The sequence below is a fragment of the Loxodonta africana genome, chromosome 19 (genome assembly GCF_030014295.1).
Source record: "Loxodonta africana isolate mLoxAfr1 chromosome 19, mLoxAfr1.hap2, whole genome shotgun sequence".
Lineage (NCBI taxonomy): Eukaryota > Metazoa > Chordata > Mammalia > Proboscidea > Elephantidae > Loxodonta > Loxodonta africana.
The window spans coordinates 48628133-48643490 of record NC_087360.1 but is presented as its reverse complement, the minus strand read 5'-3'; the positions used below and the strand labels follow the sequence as shown (position 1 = coordinate 48643490).

The window sequence follows — 15358 nt, the reverse complement described above, 5'->3', positions numbered from 1 at the left end:
AATTTATTTCCTCACAGTAAAGTAGGTTAAAAGTCCAAATTCAGGGCATTGGCTCCAACGGACAGCTTTCTCTGTCTGTCGGCTCTGGAGGAAGATTCCTTGTCCTCAAACTTCCTCTGGTCAAGGAGCTTCTCAGGCACAGGGACCCAGGTCCAAAGGACATCCTCTGCTCCCCATGCTGCTTTCCTGGTAGCATGAGGTCCCCTGTTTCTTTGCCCACTTCTTTCTTTTATATCTCAAAAAATTGCCTCAAGACACAATCCAATCTTATAGATTGAGTCCTGCCCCACTAACAGAACTGCCACCCATCCTCCCTCATTAACATATAGAGGCAGGATGTACAACATACAGGAAAATCACACAATACTGGGACTCATGGCCCAGCCAAACTGATACACACATTTTTGGGGGGATGTAATTCAATCCACGACAGAGGTAGACATTTTTCCTTGCTACAGCACGGTTACTGTGCACAAGTCATTGTCTGTGTCCTTTGTATATTCACAGGTGATTGTACCATGTCTGCTACTGAATGGAAATGAGAAATAAGTGAACAAGGGTGAAGACATATGATTCATGTATTTGGGCTCCCCAAATTCCTTTGTAGCTAATGGTGATACATTCATGTTGCATTTAGATTTCCTGTGTGGGGATTTCACTATCGAATTGTAGAATTAGGTTTAAGGTGAAGGGGGAAGAAGCCATCCCCTGGTATTTCAGAGGGCAACACACTTTCTCATCTAATAAAACAATTATTTCATTTTCTCTGAATATTTTTAAATGTCTTATACCTGCCATTGATTGATGAAAAGACATTCATCAAGAAAATCATAATCAATTGATGGGGCTAAACAACCTGCTGCTTCTGTGATACATGCTCATGCATTAAGGAATACTTGCTTGGGCTTAGATCTGGTTTTCTCCTGACCCTTCCTAAAGCACATATAGTTAACTTCAGGCAGATTTCTGAACTGCTTCCTCAGAAATTGGTTTGTCAAGGTAACAAACCTCAAGTATTATGCTTCACTGAAAAGCAAGTAGAAGAAATCACATTTATGGTTTTTTTAATCCCTCCTTCCGTATATACGTCTGTTGGTGTTTTTGTTCTGTGATTCTCTGTGCATGTTACTTTAGTCTATTAAAAGGTAAATACAGATTTCACTAATATACATATGAACTTGAGCTATTTCTTTTGTGTGTTTCCTCCCACAGATGATGGCACAGGCATTCTGTTTGGTATCTTTGAAGATGCCAGTGATCTCTTAGAACTCCTTCGTATTTCTCTAAAATACACTTCCTAGTTCTGTTGTTTTCAGACTAAGTTCACCAAAAACTTACATCCAGAATATGATATGAGGGGGAAATGCAATCCACTAACTGGATTCAGCCCAGCTGTGTAGATACAGTAATTGTTTTAGAAAGGAAAGGTATTTGTACAGTTACGATTTATTTTTCTTGTTGTGTGTCATCGAGTTGATTACGACTCCTAGTGACCTATGAGACAGAGTAGAACTGCCCCTTAGGGTTTCCTAGGCTGTAATCTTTATGGAGGAGCCCTGGTGGTACGGTGGTTAAAGCACTCAGCAGTTCGAACCCACCAGCTACTCCACAGAAGGAAGATGTGGCAGTCTGCTTCCGTAAAGATTATAGCCTTGGAAACCCTTTGGGGCAGCTCTACTCTGTCCTGCAGTGTCGCGATGAGTCAGAATCGACTCGATGGCAGTGGGTTTGGTTTTTGTTGGATTTCTTCTTTATGGAGGCAGATCTCCAGGTCTTTTCTCCTGCTGAGCCACTGGTGGGTTCAGACTGCCTCTGACCTTAATCAGAAAGCACTTAATCATTGTACCACCAAGGCACCTTTGATTTATTTTTATAAAGCAGTCAGAAATATAATCATGTGAAATTACATAAATATATTTTTTTAAAGGGAGAAGCCAAAGCAAGAGAGCCTACTTGACCAAAGTAGAACGAAGAAATGACTGCACTTTTCCTCTTTGTTTTTTATTATTACTATTTTCTATCTAATTATCTTCCCTGGTGGTTGTTGGCCTTATCCTTTCAGGGAAGCAGGCTATAGCAGACAGAACACTGGACTAACAAATTAGGAAGCTTAATTTTTAGATCAGGTCCTGTCCTAACCAGTTCTTTTGTCTTCGGCAAGTTATAAACTCTCTAAGCGTCTGCTGCCCGCTGCCCCCCCACATAAAAGTGATATAAAATCTGCCTTGCCCACCCACCACAGAGCTGTGAGACTATGACCAGAGATAGTATACGTGAAGTCATTCTGTAGACAGACCATTAGTGTGAGCATGTGATGGCATTCTTAGCTGGAAACAGTAGCCACTCTGGCATTCCTCCCTCCTGGGCAGACTTGGCTTAGTGTCCGTTTACTACTCACTGTCTCAAGAGTCTGATGTTCCCGTCTGTGTCTCCCCTCATCCAAGGCCACTTCCTTTGTCCTGTGTAATCGCCTTAGGTAAGGTGGCCTTGAGTGCTCCGTAACCAGGCTGTGTTTCTCACTGTAGATCGGAAGCCTCCTTATTTAGATTCAAGTCCTGGAGACATAGATTATTCCAGAAAGAAAAAAGGGAAGCATGCAGTACAGAGTACAAATTCAGAACAATTTCTAATGACCTTTGCCTAAAATGCTGTGCCTCATTTGAAACCACTTTACTGGGTATATTTCCAGTGGTTGATCAGGAAAGAAGGAAACGAGATCATGAATGTAAGAGTGTGGACTTGAATCAGACAGGCCAGCTGGTTTTTAAATCCTGACTTCCTCCCTTACTTGGTATGTACTTTTATATTCAGAAAAAATAACAAACCCAGTAATAGTTCCTGAAAACAAACAAACCAAGAAAGGAAGAACTTGGATTCAGAAGGCAGGGATTGTAGTTCAGGATATGCCACTGCTTCTGCAGCCTGAGACAAGTCCCTTAACCTCCAAAGTTTTATTATTCTTACCTAGAATGAGAGTCTAATGTTCACTTCTCTGTCTCTCCTCATCCAAGGCCACTTCCTTTGTCTAGTGTAATATCACAAAAAAAAAAAAAAAAATTTTTTTTTTTTTTTTTTTTTTTATTTTGCTGAAGATCATTAAAAAAATGGTTGCAGCAGTACATCAACAGAGAACTGCCAGAAGGTTTAGCCGGATTCAGGAGAGGACATGGAATGAGGAGTATCGTTGCTGATGTCAGAGGGATCTTGTCTGAAAGCAGAGAATGCCAGAAAGATGTTTTCCTGTGTTTTATTGACTTTGCAAAGGCATTCGACTGTGTGTATCATAACAAATTATGGATGACATTGCAAAGAATGGGAGTTCCAGAACACTTAATTGTGCTCATGAGGAACCTGTACACAAACCAAGAAGCAGTCATTTGAACAAACAAGGGGATACTGCACAGTTTAAAATCAGGAAAGATGTGTGTCAGGGTTGTATTCTTTCACCATACTTATTCAGTCTGTATGCTGAGCAAATCTGAGAAGCTGAACTGTAGGAAGAAGAACACGGCATCAGGATTGGAGGAAGACTCATTTTAAACAGGCTGCTTTGTGCAGATGATAAAATCTTGCTTGCTGAAAGTGAAGAGGACTTGAAGCACTTACTGATAAAGATCAGACACCAGCCTTCAGTATGGGTTACACTTCAACATAAAGAAAACAAAAAACTTCACAACTGAACCGATAAGCAACATCACGATAAGCAGAGACAAGGTTGAAGTTGTCAGGGATTTCATTTTGCTTGGCTCCACAATCAATGCCCATGGAGTGGCCATCAAGAAATCAAATGATTTGTTGCACTGGGCAAATCTGCAAAAGACCCCTTTAAAGTTGTTAGAAAGCAAAGATGTCACCTTGAAGACTAAGGTGCACCTGACCCAAGCTATGGTATTTTCAGTTGGCCTTATCTACATGCAAAAGTTGGACAATGAATAAGGAAGACTAAAGAAGAATTGATTGCCTTTGAACTATGGTGTTGGTGATGAGTGTTGAATGTGCCACGGACTTCCAGAAGAACAAACAAATCTGTCTTGGAAGAAGTACAGCCAGAATGCTCCATAGAAACGAGGGTGGTGAGACTTTGTCTCACATACTTTGGACATGTTACCAGGAAGGACCAGTCCCTGGAGAAGGACATCATGCTTGGTAAAGTAGAGAGACAGTGAAAAGACCCTTAACGTGATAGATTGACACAGTGGCTGCAACACTGGGCTCAAACATAGCAATGATTGTGAGGATAGCGCAGGACCGGACAGTGTTTTTTTATGTTGTACATAGGGTTGCTGTGAGTCGGAACCGACTCGAGGGCACCTAACAACAACAAAGTGAGAATTATATATAACATATGCCTTGCAAGTTTGTTATAAGAATTAATTGGGATAAGCTGTATAAAACTCCCAGTATACTGCTTGGCACACTTTGACAGCTCCTGACTATCTCCTTCTTACTGCATTGCTTCATGGGAAGAGGTGATAAATAATGAACTGGAATGAATGAGATCACACTGCAAATTTTGCCCTGTAGTTGTTTAGGAGAGAGTTTGACCACCTACCTGTGATAGTTTACTCATCATCCAGCTTGGGGTAGGGTTGGGTAGATACTGCCCTATGGCTACTTAGCTATTCTAGGTCTGTCGTTTTCTAAGTGTTCTGCCTTTATTCTCTGCTGCTGCTCAGGCTCTTATGGTTTTCACCAGCCCTGGAAAGTAGATCCAGTGAGGTGATCTTTGGCCTCTTTATCTCCCTGCTTCCACAGGAGTTCCTTCTGTGAGGGTGGACACCTGTGCATTGACTTAGAGATGATTGGATTGGTAATTCAGTTTATCTTTTTAATAACAACCCAATTTTATATATACATATATATATATTAATTTTTTGCTGTTCTTTAGATGAAGGTTTACAGAACAAACTAGTTTCTCATTAAATAGTCAGTACACACATTGTTCTATGACATTGGTTAATAACCCCATGACATGTCAATACTCTCCCTTTTCAACCTTGGGTTCCCTATTACCAGCTTTCCTGTCCCCTCCTGCCTCCTGGTCCCTGCCTCTGGGCTGGTGTGCCCCTTTAGTCCTGTTTTGTTTTATGAGCCTGTCCAGTCTTTGGCTGAAGGGTGAACCTCAGGAATGACTTCATTACTGAGCTGAAAGGGTGTCCGGAGGCCATACTGTCAGTGTTTCTGCAGTCTCTGTCAGGCCAGCAAGTCTGGTCTTTGTTTTTGAGTTAGAATTTTGTTCTACATTTTTCTCCAGCCCTGTCCAGAACTCTCTATTATGATACTTGTCAGAGCAATCAGTGGTGGTAGCCGGGCACCATCTAGTTGTACTGGACTCAGTCTGGTGGAGGCCATGGTAGAAGTGATCCATTAGTCCTTTGGACTAATCTTTCCCTTGTATCTTTAGCTTTCATTCTTTCTTGCTCCCAAAGGGGTGAGACCAGTGGAGTATCCTGAATGGCTGCTCACAGGCTTCAGACCATAGACGCTATTCACCAAATTAAAACGTAGAACATTTTCTTTATAAACTATGCTGTGCCAGTTGAGCTAGATATTCCTCGAGACCATGGTCCCCACAGCCCTCAGCCCAGCAATTCAGTCCCTCAGGGAGTTTGGATGTGTCTGTGGAGCTTCCATGACCTTGCCTGGTACAGGTTGTGCTGGCTTCCCCAGTGTTGTGTACTGTCTTACCTTCACCAATGGTACCACTTATCTATTGTCTATGTAGTATTTTTCCATCCCCACCCGTCCCCTCCCTCATAACCATCAAAGATTGTTTCTTTTTGGTGTAAACTTCATGAATTTTTACTATAATCGTCTCATACAATATTTGTCCTTTTGTGATTGACTTATTTCACTCAGCATAATGTCCTCCAGGTTCATCTATGTTAGGAGATGGTTCACAGATTCATCATTGTTCCTTCTCGTTGTGTAATACTCCATCGTGTGTATGTACCACAGTTTGATTATCCATTAATCTGTTGATGGGCATCCGATTGTATTTTTTGAATGTGCAGAAATATACATTACACATCATAATATCATATTTTCTCAACAAAAAATCAGGTCTTAAAAACCAACAAATTAGAATATATATGTGGGGGTAGCACATCAGAATTTTTGAAAGAGGGACTGCCCTGGATAATGAAGTGTTTGGTTGCCATCCCAAGAAAAAACCTGTTACTGTCAATTCTGACTCATAGCGACCGAATAGTGACATACTGTATAACATCTGTCATTGTTGTTAATTGTCATTGAGTCGGCTTCGACTTCAGCAACCTTATGTATAACAGAACAAAATGTTGCCCAGTCTTGCGACACCTTCATGATTGTTGGTATGTTTGAATCCATTGTTGTGGCTACTGTGTCAACCCATCTCATTGAAGGTTTTCCTCATTTTCACTGGCCCTCTACTTTACCAACCATGATTTTCTTTTCTAGTGATTGGCCTTTCCTGATGACATGTCCAAAGTAAGGGAGTCAAAGTCTTGCCATCCATCTTACCCTAAATGTACCTCAGAGCTGTTCTCCACTTTCCAACTGGAGAAGCAGTTCAGTGAGTTTTTGTCAGTCAGGCTGTTTTGTCAGATAAGTTTGGGAGACTGGATGTAATCCTATCTCCTTATGGAAAAGATGGAAGAAGAGCCTTGTCATAGAAACTGGTTAATACATATTGTTGAATAAAGTAAATTTAATTACTAAAATGTGATTCACAGAAAGTTAAAATTTTCCAGCAAAATAAAACCCAATGCCCATTTATAGTTCTCTAAAAATCTGGGTCAGAAAAAGTGCCTGTAAGTGAGGTGGGGATGGGGGGACTTGCAGGTAACAATGAATCGGCCCTTCTTCCCAACATGGCATTTTCAGGCAGATTAAAGCTACTCAGGTCTACTCTTTTTGATCTGGTGGTTATTGCTGACTGCTGGAGAATATGCTCTGGAGTGTAATTAAGCTAGTTTCAGTTTGAAATGAGTGTCTGATCACTTATTACCAAGGACAGAAAGTTCCCATGGAAAACCTTGTCCTGCTGGCAGAGCATTTTATCTGTGAGTTGCAAGCCCTGCTTAACTTGGGGCTGAGTGGCGACGTGTGAAGTGGTAATGATTGTCACAGGGCAGGAGTGGTGCTCTGGGTGTTCTTCCAGTTTTGTGTTTTTCCAGCTTTGTTTCCTGGATTTCTTTTACCTCAGGAGGCAAAAAACGTCTTTTCATGTATCTTTTCTTTAAGAATCAAACCTTTGCTAGTCAGGTCAAGATTTTTTCTCACAAATGAAAAAGGTACTAGAATGAGTAAGAAAGAAGTTGCGGCATCCTGGTTTCCTATCTTCGCAGAGCTCCTAGAGTCAGAGCACCACAGGGACATGGAGAACTGAAGACACTGTGCCTGGATCTTACTAGTTTTCGTCAAGTTGATTCTGACTCATGGCAACCCCATGTGTACAGAATAGAACTGCCCCATACGGTGTTCAAGGCTGTGACCTTTCAGAAGTAGATGACCAGGCCTGTGTTCCCAGGCATCTCTGGGTGGGTTAATAGTCAGTTGCTTAACTGTTTGCACCACCCAGGGACTCTTGGAACCTTAGGAGTTACAAATACACCAAGAAGACGTAAGAGTAATTGGGAAGAGCTATATACAGATGAAACTTGATATACAGCCAATTGAGTGTATAGTACATAGTGAGTAAGCTGACCAGAGCCAGACATGGTTAATCAGGAAGATGTCTGCAAGAAGTAATTGAGCTTAATGTCTCAGTCATAGACTCAAAGACACTTATCATTGGGAGTAGATCTTATTGCCATGCCAGTCCCTTTATTTTACAAATGGCCTTAATCCAGAGGAACTAATTTTCCCAAAACCACATAGCAAGTTAATGATAGAAAAAGAGGTCAAGTCCCCATACTTTTAGTCAAGCACTTATTCCTGTACATCATAAAAGCCTCATGGAAGAGGAAAGGTTGGTATGTAGAATAAATATTGATTCTTCTGCAGATGGAGAAGTGGAGGATCAGAGAAAAGTCTTTTGGCTATGACCATACATTCTTGGGGAAGATGAATTAATAGAATCTAGGTTTTCTGACACCCAGTGAAGCTGCGCCATTGTCTCATGGCTCCCAGAATTTCTGTGATGTTCATATGGCTTCTGTATTCCTATCAGCATTGAAGGCAAAGCTGTTTTTTTCTTTTGACTGTTTTCATTTCTAAGGAAAAAAAAAAAATGAAAAGATAGATAATTGGAACAGGAATGTAGAAAGTGAGCTATTAGAGATCTCCAAGTGGAAAGGAGGGAGAAATTTTAAGCAAATGCAGAAATAGCCTTACCGTCTGGTAGAAAAAAATCTTACATTGTTCTATTTTGTGTAGCTACTCCTAAAATTGAAACCAGATGGTAGTTTTAAGTTCAAGCTATCAATACAATTTGTTTTTGAATATCTACAGTGTCCCAAGATTGTGCTGACTTTTGGGGAGAGGATCAAAAAATTATTAAATCCCATGCACTGTTAAACTTTGTGATAGTGGCCAGTAGTGTAAAATAAATAAATATAAAAAGCTGAGATCCATGAAGGTTAGAGGCAGTAGAGAAGGCACTCTGCAAGAAGCCAGCTTGGGCTGCCTAGGACTTAGAAAGGAGAGGACAGGAAAGAGGAAAAGCATATCATAAGAAAAGACAGCAACGCAGAGGAGCTTGCTCCTTGGTCTTAGGGGTAATGCTTGATTTTCTCCCACCTGTCCTTATGTAGGAGCCCTGGTAGCATAGTGGTTGAACACTTGGCTGCTGTCAGTGGTTCTGACCTACCAGATGCTGTTCGAGAGAAAGATGTGGCAGTCTGCTTCCCTAAAGATTAAAAAAGGAAACCCTCTGAGGGCAGTTCTACTCTGTCCTACAGGATCACTCTGAGTTGGAATTGATGGCAGTGGCTTTTTTTGGTTTGTCCCCGTATGCTTTCCCAGGAATCCATGAAGTGTCAGGGGCCAGCTATTACACAGAGCATCTTGCTTAGAATAATCTGAGGAATGTGGCAAGAAAATCTATTTCCTCAAAGTAAATGGGAAAATCGCTTCCTTTGGGGTGTTCCAGCTTGTCTATTCAGAATTCATTTGGCACAGTGAATCAGAGAAGAATGGCTGTCTTCATCATTCTTTTTGGGGGAGAACTTGGCAAACAAGGCTGATATGACAGGCAATAATTAAATTCCCTTGGACAGTGTCTAATAAAATAGAGACCAAGAAGTTGTGAACATGTGCCCCAAACAAAGCCCTGCCTCACAGAGAGGATGTCCCGAGCCTTTGAATGCTTTATTTGCCATATTTTGAGAACTCATATTTTAATTAAACTTAGAAAATACTTAAAAAAAAAATCTAAACAGGAGTCAACAAATGGTCTATAAGAAAGGGGAGGAGGGGAAATCCCATTTCTGTCTAACAGTTTTGAAGCGCTAATTCTATGGGTTTAATTGCTCACTCTTTTTTCTAGGTTTGAAAGATAAGTAAATTGTTAGATTTTATATAAGATTAAGTAGGGGGGAAAAGCTGTGTTTTTAATCTTTGCTTCCTAAAAAAAGAATTTTGTAAAGTCTAATTTTTATGCATTTCTAAAAATTGGTTGGTGGGAAGGAGGCAATTCAGAAAATGTGAAAAGCATAAAAAGTAGGTTGTTTCAAAAAATGAAACAGGCTTTGCTTTCTGTGTTTTTAAGATCAACATAAACCAAAACCAAACCCATTGCTGTCGAGTTGATTCTGACTCATAGTGATGCTATGGGGCAAAGCAGAACTGCCCCACAGGGTTTCCAAGGAGTGGCTGGTGGATTCGAACGGTCAACCTTTTGGTTAGTAGCCGAGCTCTTAACCACTGGGCCACCAGGGCTCCAAGATCAGCATTAAAAACAAAACCCGTTACCATCAAGTCATAGCAGCCCTATAGGACAGAGTAGAACTGCCCCATAGAGTTTCCAAGGAGCGCCCAGTGGATTTGAACTGCTGACCTTTTTGATTAGCAGCTGTAGCTCTTAAGCACTATGCCACCAAGGTTTCTAAAGATCGGCATAGGAAGCGCAAATGGTTTTTATTCAACTGCTACCCTCAGGGTTGGCGGTTGGAACCCACTCAGCTGTACCAGAAAAGAAAGGTCTGGCAGTCTGCTTCCATTAAGATTACAGGCAGGAAAACTACGGAGCAGTTCTACTCTGTAACATATAGGATCACCATGAATCGGAATCGACTCAATGGCTTTTTTTTTTGCAATCACCAATAAATGAGTTATTCATCTCTTTCCTTTGTGTCCCCACAGAACTTTGAACTTATATTGAAGCTTTTATCACACTCAGCTAATCCCATTAGTTGTGTCCCAGTTTTTCACTTTTAGGCTAAGGATGGAAACCCTGGTGGTGTGGTAGTTAAGACATATGGCTGCTAACCAAAAGGTCGGCAGTTTGAATCTGCCAGGTGCTCCATGGAAATCCTATGGGGCAGTTCTACTCTCTGCTATAGTGTTGCAGTGAGTCGAAATTGACCCAGCGGCAGTGGGTTTTTGGTTGGGATGCTGAGGACTTTTTTTTCTGTTTTCTAAATGGTTTCAGTCAATACCTTGCCCACAAGTCTGTATCCCTGGGATTCTTACAGAAAAACATGACCAAAGAACATGTTGTACAGCCATCAACAACTTCTTTGTTGTTGGGTTTTTTTGGGGGGTGGAGTGGGGAGGTGCATTGTTTTTATAGTATTTTACTGTAATTTCAAAAATATATGCTTACTTGAATATCAGTTTTCATCTATTAATAAAGAAGCAGTACTGGCATAGTATATGTCTTAGTCTGGGTTCGTTAGAAGAGGAAAACCAGTGGAAAAAAAACAAACCTGTTGCCGTTGAGTCTATTCTGACTCATAGTGATTCTATAGGACAGAGTAGAACTACCACATAAGGTTTCCAAGGAGCGGCTGGTGGATTTGAACCATCAACCTTTTGGTTAGCAGCCGAGCTCTTAAACACTATGTCACAAAAAACCAATGAAGCATATATATAAATATATAGAGAGAGATTTACTTTAAAGAAATTGTGGGAGCTGGCACTTCCCAAATTCATGTTTCCAGCAGCAGGCTGTAGATGTCTGCTGGCTCAGGTGGTTGTAGGGACAGATGAACCCAAAATCTGCAGATAAGGTGGCAAGCTGGAGGCCTCTGCTGGCCCAGGTGGCATTCTGAAGACTTCTGCAGGCTTATGTCTCAAGGAGAAAGAGGGAGGGAGAGAGTGGGGAGGAGAGAGAGAAAGCCTTGCTGGAACATCCATTTATATAATGGAAATGGGCTACACGCCCAAGGAGACTCCCCTTTCAACTGATTGGCTGATTACATCAGATCATATCATGAAGGTGATTACATTATATTACATTATGGAAGAGCAATCAGGTCAATGCCTCCCAAACCACTAAGAATCATAGCCTAGCCAAGTTGACACATAATATTAACCATCACAGTATATATGGGCTAAGTGGAATTATACAGATTTTTATTTAAAATGCATGTCCCAAAGTGATAGGTGGAACAGTTTTCCTTGACCACTCTAGTGATACTACTGTATACACCTTATGTTATTGCCCTATTTTCTTTACTGTACTTTTCATAATCTGAAATTTTCTTATGTATATATATACATTGTTTACTTATCTATGCTGTCCTTTTACTTCTAGAATATTAGATCCTTGGGGACAGGATTTTTATTCCCAACACATAGTAGATGTTCAGTGACTTTTATTAAAATTGTAATCAGTCATTTAGATAGAACCAAGGTTGTGATGGTTCAGGTATATCAGTTATTTGACTCGTAAATGATTGCAGCATAGGTGACTGTAGTTGGTTGTAAGTTAATTTAGTTCAGTTACAGGAAAGTTATTACTGAAGCCCATAGTAATGATTTAATGTCTGACTGGTCTGAAAATTTTCAGGGAGAAAGATATTTTAAAAATATTTTACGTTTTATTTTCCGTTGTCCCTCATCTCTGAAACTGCAGTTATTTTTTTTCATTCATAATTCACTCATCCAGAACACTTTAAGGAGTTCCTACTCTGTGCCAAGTACTATTGTTGTTGTCGTTGTTAGGTGCTATCGAGTCAGTTTCGACTCATAGCAACCCTGTACGCAACAGAACAAAACACTGCCCGGTCCTGTGCCATCCTCACAGTTGATGCTATGCTTGAGCCCATTATTGCAGCCACTGTGTCAATCCATCTCCTTTAGGGTCTTCCTTTTTTTTTTGCTGACCCTCTACTTTACCAAGCATAATGTCCTTCTCTAAGGACTGACCCCTTTTGATAACATGTCCAGGGTGTCTGAGACGTAGTCTTGCCATCATTGCTTCTAAGGAACATTCTGGTTGTACTTCTTCCAAGACAGCAGATGTGTTCGTTCTTTGGCTGTCCATGGTATATTCAATATTCTTCGCCAACACCACAATTCAAAGGCATCCGTTCTTCTTCAGTCTTCCTTATTAATTATCCATGTTTCGCATGCATATGAGTCGATTGAAAACACCACGGCTTGCGTCAGGCGCACCTTAGTCCTCAAGGTGGCATCTTTGCTTTTTAACACTTTAAAGAGTACTAAAAAAAATGCAAAAATGAACAACTTCCCTGTCCTAAAGGAGCTTCCAGTCTAAGAGAGTCAGACAAGCCAGTGTCATCCAGTGTTACAAGGGCTCTGATGGGAGTGAGACTTGGTGCTGTGGGAGGAACAGCTCACCCAGGCTTAGCGTTTCAAGGAAGAGGCTTCTAAATTGAGACCTGAAGAAGTCGGAATTAGCCAGTTGATGGAGGCTGTAGTGTGTGAGAAGGATATGGGGAGGCAGGGCTTGGTGGAAGAGGAGAAAGTGGTTCCAGGTAGAGGAAATAACATGTTGAGGAAGTCAGAGCATTTGGGAGAAGTGGATGTAGTTTTCTATGGAAGGAGCGTAGATAATTCAAGGTGGAAGTTGATATGAAATGTGGCTGGAGCCAAGATACGAAGGGACTTTTACAGGATTATCTATCAGTGGAAATCACTCAAGGGTTTTAAACAGAAGAGGGATGTGGTCAGAATTTAAGGGTATGTGGATGATTATGATTTTGGACCAACCACCTATCCTACAAGGAGCCCTGGTAGCTTAACGGGTAGATGCTCAGCTCTCTGAGAAGAGATTTTGTGATCTGCTCCTGTAAAGATTACAGCCTAGAAAACTCTATGGGGCAGTTCTGCTCTGTCACATGGGGCCACACTCTAAGTCGGAATCAACTTGACAGCACCTAAGAATAGCAAGACCAACTATCGTAAGTTTACTTATGTGTTTTTAAAGTTGCAATAGGAGAGGGAGGGAGTGCTCAGGGCAAAGCCATCTCTATTAATTTCTGTTAATACAAAAAAAAAATCTTTTAATGGGCCCAACTTACTGTATGAAAAACATTAATTGATTAAATAACATTTATAATCAGTAAAAAGTTCCCATCCTCCATAATACCTCTTTTTGTCCTCTTAGAACAACAAAGTCACACTTTTCCACCAGCTGCGGCAGATGACTTACAGCCTGATTGAGTGGCGGTCCCAGATCCTGTCGGGAACACTCCCCAAGGATGAACTGGCAGAGCTCAAGAAGAAGGTCACAGCCAAAATCGATCATGGGAACAGGTAAGCCAGGGATGACGCTTTATGGAAAATGACTGTTGAGTTCATGCTGAGGACACTGCTCATGACAAGCTTTTGACCTTGGAGTTGCCAGAGAATTATATTTACTGCCATCTTTTTGACTTAGAAGCATTTCATTTCATTAAAAAACACTTCATAGTACCCTCCGTGTGCCAGACCCTGTGCTGGGTCTCTGATCTCAGGGAGATTACAGTTTAATAGAAGATATTGGACTTGGATTCCACCGACTTCCCTGCCAAACAAACTGACAGTAACTGAGCATCTGAAACCGACACTCTTTAGATACCTGGAGCTTTATCTATCTATGTTTATTCTAACAGTGGATTTTAAATCAATATCAGGCTTGTTTTCTCTCTTTCTTTCTGCCTTCCCTTAACTGGAGCCAATTTTTTTTTTCTTAACTTTTCCTATTGTTTATTTTGTCATTGTTGAGAAGATACACAGCACAACATACACCAATTTAACAGTTTCTACGTGTGCAATTCAGTGACATTGATTATATTCTTAGAGTTATGCAGCCATTCTAACCCTCCTTTTCTGAGTTGTTCCTCCCCCATTAAAGTAAACTCACTGCCCCCTAAGTGTCCTATCTAATCTTTTGAGTTGCTCTTGTCAGTTTGGCCCTATATAGATAGATCTTAAAAGAACACAACGATCAAGGCAGACATTCTTTACTATTTAAGCTATTGTTTGGTTTTAAGAAGACTTCAAGGGATTTTTTTTTTTTTAATTGTGCTTTAGATGAAGGTTTACAGAGCAAACCAGTTTCTCATTAAGCAGTTAGTACACATACTGTTTTACGACGTTGGTTAACAACCCCACGACATGTCAGCCCTCTCCCTCGTCAACCTTGGGTTATTACCAGTTTTACTGTCCTGTCCTGCGTTCTAGTCCTTGCTCCTGGACTGGCGTGCCCCTTTAGCTTCATTTTGTTTTATGGGCCCGTCTGATCTTTGGCTAAAGGGTGAACCTCAGGAGTGATTTCATTACTGAGCTAAAAGAGTGCCTGGGGGCCAAACTCTCAGGGTTTCTGCAGTCTCTGTTAGGCCAGTAAGTCTAGTTTTTGTTTTGTTTTGTTTCTGAGTTAGAATTTTGTTCTATATTTTTCTCCCATCTCTGTCCAGGGCCCTCTGTTGTGATCCCTGTCAGAGTAGTCAGTGGTGGTAACTGGGTACCGTCTAACTGTACCGGACTCAGTCTGGTAGAGGTCGTGATAGATGTGGCCCTTTAGTCCTTTGGACTGATCTTTCCCTGGTATCTTTAGTTTTCTTCATTCTCCCTTGCTCTCGAAGGGTTGAGACCAGTGGAGTATCCTAGATGGCTGCTCACAGGCTTTTAAGACCCCAGAGGCTACTCACCAAAGTAGAACGTAGAACGTTTCCTTTATAAACTGTGTTGTGCCAATGGAGCTAGATATTCCCCGGGACCATGGTCCCTACAGCCCTCAGCCCAGCAGTTCGGTCCATCAGAGAGTTTGGATGTGCCTGTGGAGCTTTTACAACCTTGCCTTATGCAAGTTGTGCTGGCTTTCTTCAGGGGATATTTTTGATTTAAGGTTTAAAGATTATCTCAGGGCAGTAGTTTCAGGGGTTTACCCAGGTCCATGGCTCCAGAAAGCCTGGATCCCATGAGAATTTGAAATTCTGTACTGCATTTTCCCTGTTTTGATCAGGATTCTTTTATAGACTCTTTA

The 15358-nt window shown here is 41.1% G+C and overlaps 1 protein-coding gene across 7 annotated transcripts in view; it reads left to right on the top strand.

The window, feature by feature from the left end:
• The window catches only part of DOCK5 (dedicator of cytokinesis 5), a 233671-nt gene that overhangs the window by 89091 nt on the left and 129222 nt on the right, over positions 1-15358 (top strand). For all 7 annotated transcript variants that reach the window (XM_064272667.1, XM_010592365.3, XM_023550999.2 and 4 more), the window contains one exon: positions 13499-13647. In XM_064272667.1, coding sequence (XP_064128737.1) covers positions 13499-13647 — 149 coding nt within the window. The remainder of the gene's footprint in view (positions 1-13498; positions 13648-15358) is intronic.